Here is a 15822-nt window from a genome sequence, read left to right on the forward strand (position 1 = left end):
TGGCCACATGTATAAACTTAATTTTCTCCACTGTATCATTTTAGCATTGTATTGAAAAAAAACCAAACCACTAACTCAAAACTAAAGAAATGGAATACATAGTGCAATTTCTAGAGGGAGTATAAACATGTTTTCAGACAAGGCTGCACCTCCAGTTTCAGTTGCAGGAATTCTATGAGAGGTCTAAGAACTAGTACTGATGTCGTTAAAGTATAAACAGAATAACCACATTATTTTTAAGCTACGGTTTCCTAAGTTGTATACTGCTTTGTTTCCTCTGAAAATAATAAACAAATGGTATTTTCTTGCTTTACCTCTAGATGCACTAAATTCAGCCATGTGACCTGCCAATTTGAGATAACAAAACTAAGACACTATTTGAAAAACACAGGAGGTTTTCTCATAAAAATGTCCAGGCTTACATCAATACTTTGGAAACCAGATAAACCCATTCTGATTCTGGAAGTACAAACAACCCCTCATCTCATTAATATCCAGAGAATCTAAATGTACTATGTTTTTTTTTGAAAAATCAATTAATGCATCAATCATTTCAGTGATGCCAAGATCTGACTTCAGGTCATAATTACAGCCCATTTTTGCTACATGATTAAACCAAGAAATCCCACTTTAAATTACAACCTCTAAAAAATCAACTAACCTTTCAGTACTGAAGTTGGAATGAGACAATTCAAAAATCCCATGAGTTTGAGCTGAAATTAGTTGTTGGATTTAAACAGCTGGAGGGGGGAAGAGAGACATATCTGAAGGAAGTATATTGAGAGCAGCAGGACTCCCTTTAGGAGAGAAACAGAGAACAGTTAGTAAAAGGAAGAAGGATAAATAATGTGAGAACAGTGTCTATAAAATGAAAAAGAGATAAAAAGAGAGAAAAACGGGTTGAGAGCTGTAGTAAGTCTTAACAGAAAGTGGAAAAGAAAAGGCAAAGGGAAGCAAAGAAGTCTTACCTCTAAAACTGTAATCAGTTGCCTCTGATTAAAATGTAAAACACTGTGAGAGGAATGTTATTTCAGAATAAACTGACGTGGGGGATTCGGGAGTCTCACAGAAGGCTGGGATAAAGAGTCACTCAAACAAGTAACAGCTAGTTCCTCAAGGGTTTTGACTATGCTATGCTGACAGGGGTTCGTTCTGTAAAACCTGCAATTGGTCAGGACACAACGATAACTCAAAATGTGAGGGATGGCTGGTAGTGGTACTGGTACTTTAGTCAGCATTACATTATTCATATTGCACGGAACGAATCTACCAATATTAATCTAATTTCAAATTTATACTGCAGTGTCATTCAGCTTCTCAAGACCAGGCAGATACCAAGCACTGTTCCAAGCACTAAATCAAGCACAGCTTCAGGCTCCAAATATATGACACCTGTTTGGAAGCACTTATAAGAAAACAAGGATTTGTTTTCTAAAAAATAGATTCAAGCACTAGTTCTAGGGAAGGCTCCACCTTCCTGCTAAAGCAAGAGGCTAAGATCCAAAATATGCACAGCCACTAAATGCTAGGATCATCTAGGACTTACTCTTGATAATTGCATCCTTGCATAACAAAATTTGTACTGCAGTTTCAGCTTGATATAACATGCTTTTATTTTATTTCCTAAACAGCGTTGTGAAGATTTCCACACTTTTGTGGTACCATCTCCTGCCACTCATTGGTTATGGGTTAGTATGGATAATAACAGTTGACTTGTAACCAAGGAAAAAAGTTTTAGAACCAGGGTATCTTCACCCTGGATAGGAGATAACCCAATAGGAAAAGCATGTGAACTACCTGTATGCCATGTGCGAAATAAAAAACAATTTAAGTAATTTCACTGTTTGCCAAGCACTATTATTGAAGTGTTATTACTACACCAAGAAAAAACTGAGTATAATTCCCATGTACCTTTATGTGAGACAAACATTACATTTTATTTTATTAATTAGTTCTGTAATAATGCTAAATAGCTAGAAATTGCACAATATTAGTATTGCACAAGTCCTTCATAGACCTGACCAATTCTTGAAGGAGAAGTCCCTGGACCAAATCCTAACCAAATGGCTACAAAAGGCTCTCATCCACTTTTCTTCCACGGTGGAAAAAATTCAGACTGGATTTGTGAAAGTTAGGAAAAGTTTATGGTCACCGGTGTTAGCGCAAAATGCCAACCAACCAACCTCTGTCATGGAAAGGACGTAGTGTTACTGCAAGAACTATTGGACTCAGCAAGTTGCATTTGTTCTCAGAGACCAACTGTATTATTACTCCATTTATTTAGTCTACTTACTCAGACATTTCTAGGACAACTTATTTCTAGAAATGCTCCCTCAGTATGGAGTGTGAACTACAAGGTAGAATATAAATTTATAGCTTATGCAAACAGAAATTGTAATCACACATTCTAAAAAAAGGCCGGTCATCATTGCCTCACTGAAACAAGTGAATCATTATTGCATAATTTCCTCTGAAGATAACAGGAAGTCTTGACCCTTACTTCAACACTGGATTTGGTTCAATGGTTTATTTCATTTTCTTGTAAAACACTATCATCATCTAGTGGTCTATTTTGCTACTATGTAAACTGCATGTTATAAAGATGAAAGCATTTCATTTGCTTAACATTAAACATTTAGAATAAGACATAGATTTAACATCTGGCAGTTATGCCAACCTATGAGGAGGTGGGGGTGGAAAATGAAGTAATATGAAATAAACTTCACAGAACTGTTAAGGATTTTGAGAACAAACAACATGCTGACATTTTACGTGATGAAAACTTGAGTAATTTTCCGTGCAAAAGTGAAGACAGACTAAATAAAGTATAGTCTGAGGATGCTTCATATCCTCATTCATACTATCTATAAAATATAGAGAGACATGAGCAAATACTTTGAAAGAAAACCTCACGTTTTTCAAACAAAAATATTTTTCACACTGTTTTCCTAATAATTTTGGGGGGAAAAAAATTTCACATTTACAAAAGTCTACTATTTATTATGAACACACAACCAGTATGTACATAAATAAGTTGCTGACTTACGTGGTAACTTTTCAGTCTAACAAAATCGACTTTCATGGAGATGAACCTTTCTGAATTTCTGCTGAGATTTTTAATGTGCTCCACAAGGTCAGCACAGAACTTGTAGCCACCTTTGAGGACACAGAGAACCACAATATCATTGTCTCCAATGTCTTGCATAATATCTTTGGCCAATCGTTCTGTCCTGGGGCAAAAAAAATAAGGATAAAATAACATTAGATGCAGATGCTCTAAGTTCATGGTATGCTTTCCATGTGGCTACAAAGAAACACTACGGTGAGCAGATAGCTTGACTGACAGTCTGTTTAAGTGTCTTGACTTGCCTGGGTTTGGATCAAGTTCACAGGCGGCAGCTATGGAGTGACAGATGCAAGATGCAAAGCATGTGAATCAAACTCATTAACCTTAAATGCATAAATTTCCCAGGTATAGAGAAGAAAGTAACACATCTCAGCATATGCTGAATTCAAAAGCATTTCAGAGACTTTGGAGTAAAGAATGCAACTTAGCCTTCAGTTTTACCTCACAGGGAACATCAATATAAGATATTCCTGGACAATCCCCTAATTTGTTATGTTAGTTACTATGCAAGAACAATAAATTAAGTGAAAGATAGGGAAGAGAATTATTAGAAATATTTTGCACTGATAGGCTTTGGAAGACACTACCCATACAATTTTAAGAAAAATATACACAAATACTACAAAGAAAAATAGCATCAAAGTGTTATAAAAAGTGTACAGTATCACTATTTCACACACCAAAAAAGAAGAGTGCAAAGAGCTTAAGTGACTTTTTCAAGGTCGCACACATGAGAATGATCAAGGTTATGCTGCAGTTAACCAGGAATTGCAGGGTTCCCATATATGTCTTCTCTTTGAGAATTCTGCTTTGCAAACACAATGTGGCAGATGACTGAAACCAAAAGATACACATTTCTGCCATACAATAGTACATAAATTTTCCAGATAAAAATAATAAACATGAGTGTAACCTCAGCAAGTTCACTGATGATACCAAGCTGGGAGGAGTGGCTGATACACCAGAAGGCTGTGCTGCCATCCAATGAGACCTGGGCAGGCTGGAGAGCTGGGCCGAGGGGAACCTCATGAAATTCAACAAAAGCAAGTGCAAGGTCCTGCACCTGGGGAGGAACAACCCCAGGCACCAGTACAGGCTGGGGGTTGACCTGCTGGAAAGCGGCTCTGCTGAGAAGGACCTGGGAGTGCTGGTGGACAGCAAGCTGATCCTGAGCCAGCACTGTGCCCTTGTGGCCAAGAAGGCCAATGGTGTCCTGGGATGCATTAAAAGGAGTGTGGCCAGCAGGTTGAGGGAGGTTATCCTCCCCCTCTACTCTGCCCTGGTGAGGCCACATCTGGAGTTCTGTGTCCCGTTTTGGGCCCCCAAGTTCAAGACAGACAGAGAACTACTGCTTGAGCAAGTCCAGCGGCGAGTGACGAAGATGATCAGGGGAGTGGAGCATCTCTGTTAAGAGGAAAGGCTGAGAGAGAGACTTGGGTTTGTTTAGCCTGGAAAAGAGAAGACTCAGGGGGCATCTCATCAATACTTACAAATATCTAAAGGGTGGGTGCCAGGACGATGGGACTAGGCTTTTTTCAATAGTGCCCAATGACAGCACAAGGGTCAATTGGCACAAGTTGGAACACAGGAAGTCCCACCTGAATATGAGGAAAAACTTCGTCCCTGTGAGGGTGCCAGAGCAGTGGCACAGGCTGCCCAGGGAGGTTGTGGAGTCTCCTTCCCTAGAGACATTCAAAACCCATCTGGACGCATTCCTGTGCCCCCTGCTCTGGGTATGCTTGCTCTAGCAGGGGGGTTGGACAAAATGATCTCCAGTGGTTTCTTCCAACCCCCGCCATTCTGTGATTCTTTGAATGCTTATCTTAAGTAGCTTTGCTTTCTAAAGAACAAGGTGGCATTTCTAGACATAAAACAGGGTACTAGGTCACTTCTAGAAGTAAAGCAGGTATCAACAGAAAACTGAACAATGTTGTTTGATGTTTTAAGGAAATAACAGCTCAGTGCATTATTTTCTGTAAACACCTTTGCTGGAAAGTTCTTTGATAGCTCTCTGAATTAGATCAGTAGTTTCAATGAGAGCGGACTACTTGACAGGATGTAATTTATTAAATAATCCTATAATTTATTCCATGTCTTCCACGATTACATTTTTCTTTTTTTTTAATCTACCCATTGTAATAGGGGAATCCATTTGCCACTACATAAATACATTGAACCTTAGTGAAATCTACATTTTATGCATGTTCCAGAGAAGAATAAGCTCTAAACTGAGAATAATATACTAGTTATGAGCAAAAGCTGTCACTTCATTTTCACATCTTTCTATTCGTAATGCTCAAGTAAATTCCATATAGCATGAATTAGTATTTTTTAGATTTGAAAAATAGAAGATATCATTAGATCATTTTGTTCTACCTCAAATATATAATTCCTTTTACTGATGTAAGAATGAAGATTAGTAAAAGACTTCCACTTACTTTACTGAAGATGAGTAAAGTAGTCTTTTATAACCTTTTATCAAGTCTCAGCATAATGGTGAAAATGTCTCATTAAGAAGAAACATTTCTCTGGTGATTTTAATTTTTTAATATTCTTCCTCAGATTGTTTGAGGAGTTGAAATTTGCCAAAATTCCAAAGACCACTTTGTATTTTAAAAGAGCATGAACTCCAGCGTAGATAAAAATGTAGTAACTTCAATTTCTAAATAACGACGTACCAGTTTTTTAGCCTATATTTAATTGCTGCCAACTGACAAGGGAACTTTCTCAAGTGCTGAGCCTTCTTCCTACATTAAAATTTTGTATAATCACATCATATTTAGTTCTGTGTCCTCTTCCATTAGAACAGAATGAGTCTTTTCTGATGGAGTAAAAAAAACCAGTGGAGTTCATTCTGCTGGAGTACAAAAACAACACTGGAGTTCAATGCTTACTTGAAACAAGTTTGTATTGAATTCTATGAGAGCTGAAGTTGTAATGTATTTATTTAAAAAAGAGGAATAAAAGTCAGTTGACCCTAACCAAGAGAGATGACAAACTCAATACAATGGTAACTGAAAAGGCAATGAAAGAAAGCTTGTGTTTAAAAACAAATACAGGAGTCATAATTCTTCCTTATGATGGATGTTTACAAGCTTCTTTAAAGGAGTTCCAACAATTTCAGTACTTGCAACCAGCTGTTTAAATGTGGTAGGTAGAAAGCAGCAGGCTGAAAATGTGCCGTGAAATTCCACTCAGATATTCCTAATAAATACACTGTTGAAAATTACCATTTCCATTTTGTAACTTTTTTGTAAGATTTTTAATGGCACGTCAAAATAATAACTGAGCATGAACACTGAGCTAGACTACCACAAATAACAAAGCACCATCAAGTGCCTACACTGAGAGCACATGGGAACTACTACAGAGTAAGGAATGGGGGATGATCAAGCTTTCCCACTGCCACCCTCCAAACCAAGCATCTGTACCCAAGCGGTCCCCAACATGCTTTTCAGTTGTGCTGAATGGTAGAAGTCAGTGGTGCAGTTAGAAACCATTAGGTTAATCAGCATCAATGATTTGTACCAGGGAGTTGCCAAAGTTGTACATCATTGAACGTAGCCTTTTTGTATTATAAACACAGGGTGGTTAGAGAGCAAGCGGGACATTCAAGTAAAACTATATACAAAGCTTTGTAAGTGCTCTTTCACCTTCAGTTCAGCTCTCATGTAATTTAAGTTTCAATGCCAATTTCACTACATGATCACACTCTCCTTCTTGTGGGACCCCTATCTCACTCAATGCCCAAATCAGAAATTAGGTGAAAGAAATTAGACAGGGAGTTGCAAAGGCAACTACAACTCTAGCATTTCCTAAACTTCAGGCATATTTTTACTTTCCAGATTAAATAAATAAAAGTATATTTATAATTGCTAATACAATATTTTAGGACAAATGTTATACAAACACTGTCTGTGGATGACAGGCTTTATATAAAAGAACAATACTAATGACCAAAGAACGTATTTAATAACATTAAAACTACACATACCTGTCAACAATAATGCCATGAGGTATGAGCACATATTCCAGGTCTCCATAGTAGTGCTGAGGATAAGTGAACAAATCCAGACTGTATCCGGGCCAATTGTCTGAAATCTGAATATCAAATAGTGCTGTTAAGAATACTTCATGGTGTTTGACAATGTGTAACTGATATATAATCAGTGTTCTAGTACGCTCTATTGGCTGACCTAATCGTATGACATAGACTCTTCCAGTTATAGTTTACTATTTCACTTTTCCTATTAATTATTTTGCTTCTTGGTATATCTCAGAAATCAAATGCTACAGTTTTCTCCCCACAGAATGTGGGAAATTTGCCCTGAAATGACAACTAGATAGAAAGAGGAAATATTTAATACTAAACTAGTGGCAAGTCTAAGTTTCATACTACTTTCAAACTTGAAATGCAAATGAAAGATTACCAGTAAGAAGGGATTCTCCAATGGCAGATTCAGACAGGGGGATTAAAAGTCATAAAATCATACATAAAATTTGTAAATTTCTGGTTTAGAGGTATTTTAAAGTTGCACATAAATAAGTAAATATTCTACAGGTGAAACAGCCCAGAGGGAGAATATATTAAGTGGTTCATGGACAGTATCTATACAAATCAGTGGAAGACTCTACTTCTTGCCAAAGGTAAGGTTCTTAATTTAGATAAGTCATCAAATATAAGTTATTACAAAGTGCTTGCATCTCACCTCACTATCAGCTAGTCTGTAAATCCATACATTCACAGACAAAATACTTTACAGATTTAATATATGTTAGCTTCATAAGTATCAGAATACAACAGTTAGGAGACCCCACAGCATACAATGGCAGTAGGGATTAAGTAGGGCGAAAATCAGCCAACATGTAAAGGCTTCAGAAAGCTATGAAGGTGCAAAGTCATCAGCACAAGAACTAAACAAACTCCAAACCAACAATTTTCACAACTCCTTACGAAAGCCAAGACCTGCAGGTTCACAAGGTACACTGGAATCACTAAAACACTGCTTCAATATTGTTTCAGGATAAAAAGTAATGCCTAATAGGTTTTCTTTACAATCACATTTCTCAAGTCACATATTGTCTGTCTTCTTTCTACAGCTTGGCCAAATTAACCTTGAGTAGAAGAATAAATGGTGACAAACTTGCCTTTGTGAAGCGCAAGTCTTAATGGCATTTCTGCTAAATATAGCCTTTAAAGGCCCACCACTGCAACTAACCTCTGCTTATGATTTCATGTAGTAGAGCAGTAAACCATGTCTCAAAAATATTTAGGCTAACACAACATATCTGATGTGGAGCTGTTCCTCCACAAATAATCTTCGTGAACTTAGGCATAGCCTTGCCTCATGCAGTACTGAAAGGGTGTTCTTTGCCTCATGGATTTTTGTTTGGTTGGGGTTTTTTTTGCATATTTATTGGCAGCTACAGACACCTCGACTGTCCTGTTTTCTTAACTCAGCCCAACAGTTTCTGTATCAAAGAAAGTTATTTGTTGGTAACTACTACTGAACATTTGCCCATATGGAGCAATGAAAGCTTTTCCCCTGACTTACACAAGCCTTGAAACTACACAGAAGAAAGAAGTTAGTTATGTTCGCCATTTCCATAGAAACAGGAGATTATAAATATCTTGCTCCCGAAGCACTGCTGCAGAAGGCCTGGGGTTCCTATTTTCCCACCTTCGTTCTCAGTGCATTGGGGTGGCTGACACTTTTTAAACATTTTGTAGCAATGAACTCTCTGGCATGGTTTTGTTCAAAGGCCTTTTAACATAAAATGAAACAATTCCAGAGAGTGCTTTAAATTGCATAAGTACTATAAACACCCTCTAAGAACCCTTGTCAGTATTGCTTCCTTATCAAACTGCAGGTTTTTAGTGTGATGCAGAAGAGCAAACTAGATGTATGGAAACTGCTTCAGAATGCATACAAACAAATAGCTTTTACTTAGGTTACAGTTCTTTATGAAACAGGATCAGGATGAAGTTTTGATTCTCCTATCTAATCTTCTGGTTCTCTTGAATAAAGAACATAAAACGTACCACTTTGCAATAATATGGAAGTTCTCACAAGTGTTCACTGGCATTTGACAAATAAGATTAAATTCACATGTATTTTCTAATTAGTTATTTTTTCTAATATAATAAGCCTATTTCATATTCCCAACTTAGAAATTCTCATTTACCCTAAAGCTACTCATAGCGTTATGTTATAGGACAATTTTCAAGTAACTGTAAATTTTTATGAGTATTCTCCTTGTGAATTAAAAAAAAAAAAAGTTAAATTGTCCTCAGTTTAATAGTTGAACATAAAAAAAATCTGCCCCAGATTAAACGCAACTTCTATTTACTTCTGGTTTTAGCCCTTGAAAATATGAAGGAAATGTTTGTGATTGTTTCAATATAAAAACAGTATTCAACTGGATAAATAAATATATATATTAAATATATAGGTACACAAGTGCATAAAAAAAGTCTTCAAGTGAAAGAGCTATTTTTAAAGTTCAGGTTTGGCATGTCCAAGCAGCCCAGCACAAATTCTTCAGTTTTAAAAGTTGATGTGAATGTATACAGAAAGGAATACAAGTACATGGCAATACACGCAAGCGTTCCATTGAGGTGTAAGAGAGAAGCCGGAGATTCTACCACAACACCTTTGGAAAAACACTGCTAATTTGGCTGTCTGGCAAAGCGGGTACACGTGAGCTTCAAGCACAGCATTCCCTTTAAAGCAACAATGATCTGGATTCTGCTTTGGTATAAAGGGAGCGAGCATCAAGCAAAGTCCAGCTTTTGTAAACTTAAATCACACTGCACTGGCCTTACTTTTGGTTGGTTTTGGGGTGGGGTTGGGGAGCGCATGCACACATTTTCGTGTACCAAGCAAAAGAAATGGAGCCAGCACAGCAGGACATAGCTGTGAGCATTCATCGGCTCCTTTGCAATATTCTCACGTTGTTTTAGTGCTAAACACAGTCATCCACTTTAAAAGAGTGACTTGTTAGAGAGGCGGTGGATGCACGGTGGTTTCGGGCAGAGCTGGGACACAGAGCGGCGGGTTTCCCCGGCGGGGGACGGAGGGGGCGCGGGCGCCGCTGCCCACGCGGAGCCCGCGGCTCCGGGCCGCGACCCGGGCGGCGGTTCTGCAGCTCGGCAAAAATCCCAACGCCGCAATAAAGCCGGAGCATACCCAAGGGGTGGCAGCGGTGGTATTTGCTTCACAGGAGAATCTGGTTTCTCCCTCAGAATAAGAAACATGTTCGTTCATTTTTGCATACTTAATTCAGCCTCACGGGCAGTCAAAACTCACTGCCAAACGTCGGGCTTTTTGCCACCACAGAATAAGGGGCAGCCGCGCTTTTACCCATTTTTTTACGCCTTTTACCCTTTTACCCTTTTTTTAAGGCGCAACGGCGGGCTTTTACCGCGCTCCCAGACCCTCCGAGGCCTCGAAGCACTTCGGTGGGAGCCAGGGACGTCGGGATCCCGGGGATCCCCGTCCCAGTTACACCAGCAGCCTGGGGGGACGCATAGCCACGGCCGCGGCCCCGCTCGGCGTAATTCAGCACCGCGTTTTCGGGGTGGAAGCCGAGAGCCCGGCGAAGCTCGGGAGCCGGCCGGCCGGCCCGCCTCCAGCCCGGGGAGGCCGGCCCGCACCTTCCCGCCGCGGCCGGCGGGCCGGGCCAGGCGCCGTCCCGCTCCGGCAGCCCCGGCAGGGCTGGGGACGGCGGGCCGTGCCGTGAGGCGAGGCGAGGCGAGGGCGGGAACCGGAGCTCAGGGTGCGGGGACGCGCGGCCCGAGCGCCGGCCGGGGGAGCCCGGGGCAAGCGGGGACACTCCGCGGCGGCGACGGACGTGAGGCGGGGGCCGGAGGCGGCGGGGGCCGGACAGAGGGGCGAGCCGAGGAGCGGAGCGCGGCCGCAGCCCGGCGGGCGCGGGAGGACAAGCACAAAGCGCCGGGGGAGGGACGGCCGCGGGGACCCGAGCCAGGCGGGGGGCGGGCAGCGCGGGCTCTGCGGCAGGGAGCGGCGCGGGAGCGGGAGCCGGGGACGGAGGGGCGAGCGGGGGGCCAGCGGCCGGGGTGGGCCGGGCGACGCTTTCATTTACCACAACGCCGCGGCCTCCGCCGTTCCCCGCCTCCGCGACGCTCCCGCCTCGCCCGGCCATCTTCCTCCTCGTCCGCCCGAGGGGCTGCGGCGGGGCGGGGCCGCGCCGGGCCGGGGGAGCGGGGGGCTGCGGCCGAGGGGGCGGCGAGGGGCCTGGCGCCCGCCCGACGAGCTGCGGGGTGCCCGAGGGGCTGGCCCCAGGGCGGGGGCTGCACCCCGGGGTGTGGGGCCGGGCCCCCCGCCTGCCTGGGGAACAGAGCCCGCGGGGTGCCCGCCGGCGGCCGGCGCTCACCAAACTCATCGGCTTTTCTTAAGCCGTGACAAAATCAGCTTATCTGCTGAAGGTGTGCGATGAGGAGAGGAAATGCGGACTGTAACGCCTAAGCTGAGCTAAACTAAGCTAAGCTTAGCCATGGGACGGGTGTGCAGAACGGGCTGCACGGGGCGCAGCGGTGCCCGCCGGGCGGGACCGGAGGTGGGACCCACGGGCGTGGGTACGGCCCGGAGGAGGCAGCGGCAGCGAGAGGCGGGCAGGCTGGGGCGTCCTGGTGGGGAGGCCTGCACAGACCTAACGAACGGGTTAGCAGATTAGATTAAACCGGTGTCGTTTAAATAGACATTTTAATAGGTTTTTACTTATACTCTGCGGGGGACGGAATAGTATGCCAGAGAGCAAACTTCCAATAATTCATTAATCTTGCTTTCCATCTTTGCTGTCTTCTGAGCTGGTGCTGCTTCCCAGCCACCGTGTACGTGCCGGAGCAAGTGGTACGTTCCGAATGCCTGCAGCCCACCTCCGTGTTTCTCATGCTGTCAGCCCAGTGGAAGGAGAACAGATCCGGAACCACGCCGCCTTATGCCACCCTCCTTCCAGTTCTGTAACAATTATCATATTGCTTTCACAGCCTCACGGATGAGAAGGAGCTTGCTCTGTTGCTCTGATCGTTGTCTGCCTTTATATAGCCATATTAGAAGTTCAAACCTGGACTCGCTCTACCCATTTTGTATCCAGTCTTTTGGGGAAAATGCTAACAGCCTCTCAGACCACTGTGGGTAAAATTACAGCTTTTAGGGGAGCATTCCACTTTCCTAAAGGTGAAAGTTGGTAATAGTTTACAGTATTTATCCATTAAATATACAACTGGTAGAATTCTGCCATTCATGTACTAGAAAGTATTAGAGGAAGAAAAAGTTGGTTTTAGGAGACACCTGGGCATAATGAAATATGCTCAGTGGTACCTGGGGGGCTCTTACAGACCAAGTAGGAAGACATTTCAATTTGGTATGCTGCTTTCAAAACGAAGTCATTGAGACTTGCAGGTCACAAGCCATAACAGACAAATCCATGGGTACGTCTGCATTAGGAGTTTGGTGTCCAATGTGGGCAGTTTTTTAGGTGCATCCTGTTAGTGCACTTACATCAGAACTGACAGGCCGAGTCTGGTGTTAAGCAGGCTTCTGTAAATTAAAGTCTGGCTGAGTGCTAAAGCAAGTGAAAATTCTCTTGTGATAAATGCTTTGTTTCTTACATGAAGCCAGATCTGTTTGCTTTTTGGTGGGTTAAGGAACTAGTCTTAGAAGAACTATTGCTACAATTGACAACATGTTTGAAAGAACAGAAGATCGGGTTTACAAAGTGACAGAGGCCGACTCCAGAATATGCCTGCCTCGGAAGTGGTGCCTGTATATTAAGACTGAGTTATGCTGGAAAAAAATAGTTGCTGTTCACAGTGCATTAAAGTAAACTTAACAAAAAGTAGTGAATTTGATAAACAGCAGGTACAGATTTGTACAAACCTACATAAAGTAAATAAAAATATTTTTGTAAAATATATAGGAGATTTTCATAACGGGCAAAATCCTTTTGTATTTCAACTGCATGTCAACATTTCATGTGACTATTGAGAAAGAAAGTCTAATGTTTCGTCCGAACTTTGGGATTAAAAGCTACTGATTTGTACCCAGAATCACTTTTCAAGATTTGAAGATTCTTCTTGCTTGGAGGTGGGCAAGAACAACTTCTAAAGCTCACGTTCACCCTAAAGCTAATGCAATCAATTCAGTTCCCACCACAATACAGATAAAGCTGCTGTTGCATCAGCATCACAGTAGTTCTGTAGTAGAGCTCTGTAGTTCTGAAGCTATTTGGATTACAGCTAGAAACTCATATTAATTTTGCCACTGCTGTATGAGTACTGGTTTCTTCTACCTTTTGGACTAGTTGGGTCACTGTTACAGAGTTTTCTGTCGTTTTAAACCACATCTTTATGAGACCACTGGAATACAAGAGATTGTTCTACCTACACCACAGACAGAAGCTTAACGATTTGGAAAAGGTTAATGTGAACCAGATACTAAAAAATAGATTCCTCTGGCATTGAGCTGAAAAACCTAAGCAGGAAATGTTTGTTCTTCCTGTCAAGGTTGGACGACTGTGTTTTGTCAAGTCTTTCTTTTGGTATTATTCTCTTCCAACAGTTTTACAGGGCTCACTTAAGAAGTGTAATGAAGTGTCATGTCCCACTAATAAATAAAAATATGGAAATGAAAAACTAGACAAATTTAGCTGGGGTACAGTTTGAAGGATAGTGCTGCTATCAGCAGCCACTGGTCCAATCCACACAGTTGCTCTTCTCCATGTAAGATTTTTTCCGTGGCATAAAATGTAATACATTTTTTAGTTTTGTTGCAAATGGGACAAATTTGTGGTTCTGTAAACCCACAGAATTAACATAAACTAGAATTAGTGAGGTTCTTTGCATGATGGAAATGAAGCTGCTAAGGATTTTGCTGCGGCAGTATATGCACTTTCTGAAGGTCTACATTCTTTTTAGGATATCAGTTGGTATAGAATGAATTAATTTAGAGTAGATTTTCAAAATCTTCTTTAATTAGGGCCAAAATATGATTATTTTAAACATATCAGAGTCTTAACTGTGAAAAAGACTGTAAGCATTCTGAAAAACTTTCCTATTATCTTTGTTCAGCTGTTTGTTTATAAATTAAAGGTAGGAGGAAAAGAATAAACACTTTTAGATACACAACCATGGGAAATGATCAAGGGGGGCAAGAACAAAGAGAATAGGGTAGATCATACTGACAAGTAGGTCCGGGTAGGTCAGGACACATAGCCAAAAGATATAAAGGAGCAGATGGAAAAAGTGACACACTGAGAAACAAAGCAGAGTTAAGGCTTATATGCAAATCCCTTGTGAATGTATTTATAACTTGGGCCTTTACAGAATGAATTTTATAATTTCAGTTACATATTTTTTCCTCTCTTACCCTGTTACTGATAAAAGCAGGACATGTAGCATCTACCCTTTCACAGCTCTAACATAAAGAAATATTGAAAATAGAAGGTTGGGGGCAGGGTTACATCAAGAAAGCAATCCAAGACAAACGTTATCATGGAGTTGCCCATTAGCCTTTGCAACTCCATTACGTATTCTCCTCCCAAGAAGTTATAACAAACATTTGACAACTCCGTTTAATATGTAAACACCAAAAATAGACAAGAAAATAATGAAAATCCAGAATATTTCAAGTGGTATGGCTTACCTAGGAAGAAGTCTGCCAATTAGAGGATGAAGTAAGAGCTCTTATTCTGGTTCTGCCTGTTGCTGCAGCTGGTATGTGAACAGCAGATCTGCAAACAATCTCATCAAGCATAAACCTGCATTGCTTAGTGCTTACAAGGTAAGCGAACCCCCCCAGTGTTGCAGAGAAAGATATTTTTGGGTAAAATGGCCACTGAAGAGATTACTGAAAACAAAAGTCTAGTGGATACAGTACTTCAGGGTATGTTGAAAGCAGTTCTAAATTGCTTTCACATCCAGCTTTCATATACTGCAGAATTTTGCGTTCTTTTGCATCACCTGAGGCGGTTAACCGGTCCATAGGCTGGCTGCTGAAGACCCTGAGTGCAGCAGAACATATTTGCCAGTGTTACAGACACATGGGAGAACATGAAGCAGTTTTTAAAACCTTTTCCCTACATTCGGGAGCCTAGGGGGACTGTAGGAAAAGCTGTCCAATTAGGCAGGGCTCGGTAGCATCCTACGATATACAGTGGTGTAGATGCTATACTTCCCCTCTGTGACTGCTGTGATGGAGTGGCACCGCAAGCTGGAACCTAGCTTCTGTCCACCTTCAGTGTCACCGGAATTAGCACCCTGGGGAATCAGAAAGTTCAGCTTTAAAGCAACTGCAGCTTCTAAGGTCCATGAGGGAAACTCAGAGCATTTAGCTATCACAGTACTGAGTCTACAAGACTGACTTAGGCTTTGAAAATTAACTGTGATAATTTTGATATCAGGAAAATGCCTAAAAGCTGCCATTCAAGATGTTAGTCTGGTTTTTGATTTTTTATGATCTTTAAATCAGTATTAGGTACTGCTTGACAGGATTCTGGGCTTTGACTTATTCAGTCTACGATAAACATCTTTAATACAAAACTACATTTTTGTTTGTTATTAATCTCACTGTGCCAGACTAGGGCAGCGAGAGCGTCACTTTGCAATTTCCTGGCTCCTGCAGATACTCTTCCTGCTTTTCAAGTTCATGTTATTAATATAGAGTTCTTTACAG

At 41.5% G+C, this 15822-nt stretch overlaps 1 protein-coding gene across 1 annotated transcript in view; it reads right to left on the reverse strand.

Moving 5' to 3' along the window:
- Nucleotides 1–11370, reverse strand: part of PRTFDC1 (phosphoribosyl transferase domain containing 1) — a 48248-nt gene extending 36878 nt beyond the window's left edge. Inside the window, exons 1-3 of the mRNA XM_064444808.1 lie at nucleotides 11234–11370; nucleotides 7122–7228; nucleotides 3047–3230 (exon numbers count right to left, since the gene is read on the reverse strand). Coding sequence (XP_064300878.1) covers nucleotides 3047–3230; nucleotides 7122–7228; nucleotides 11234–11293 — 351 coding nt within the window. The 5' untranslated portion in view covers nucleotides 11294–11370. The remainder of the gene's footprint in view (nucleotides 1–3046; nucleotides 3231–7121; nucleotides 7229–11233) is intronic.
- Between the last annotated feature and the right edge of the window lie 4452 nt (nucleotides 11371–15822).

The sequence above is a fragment of the Phalacrocorax carbo genome, chromosome 2 (genome assembly GCF_963921805.1).
Source record: "Phalacrocorax carbo chromosome 2, bPhaCar2.1, whole genome shotgun sequence".
Classification (NCBI taxonomy): Eukaryota; Metazoa; Chordata; class Aves; order Suliformes; family Phalacrocoracidae; genus Phalacrocorax; species Phalacrocorax carbo.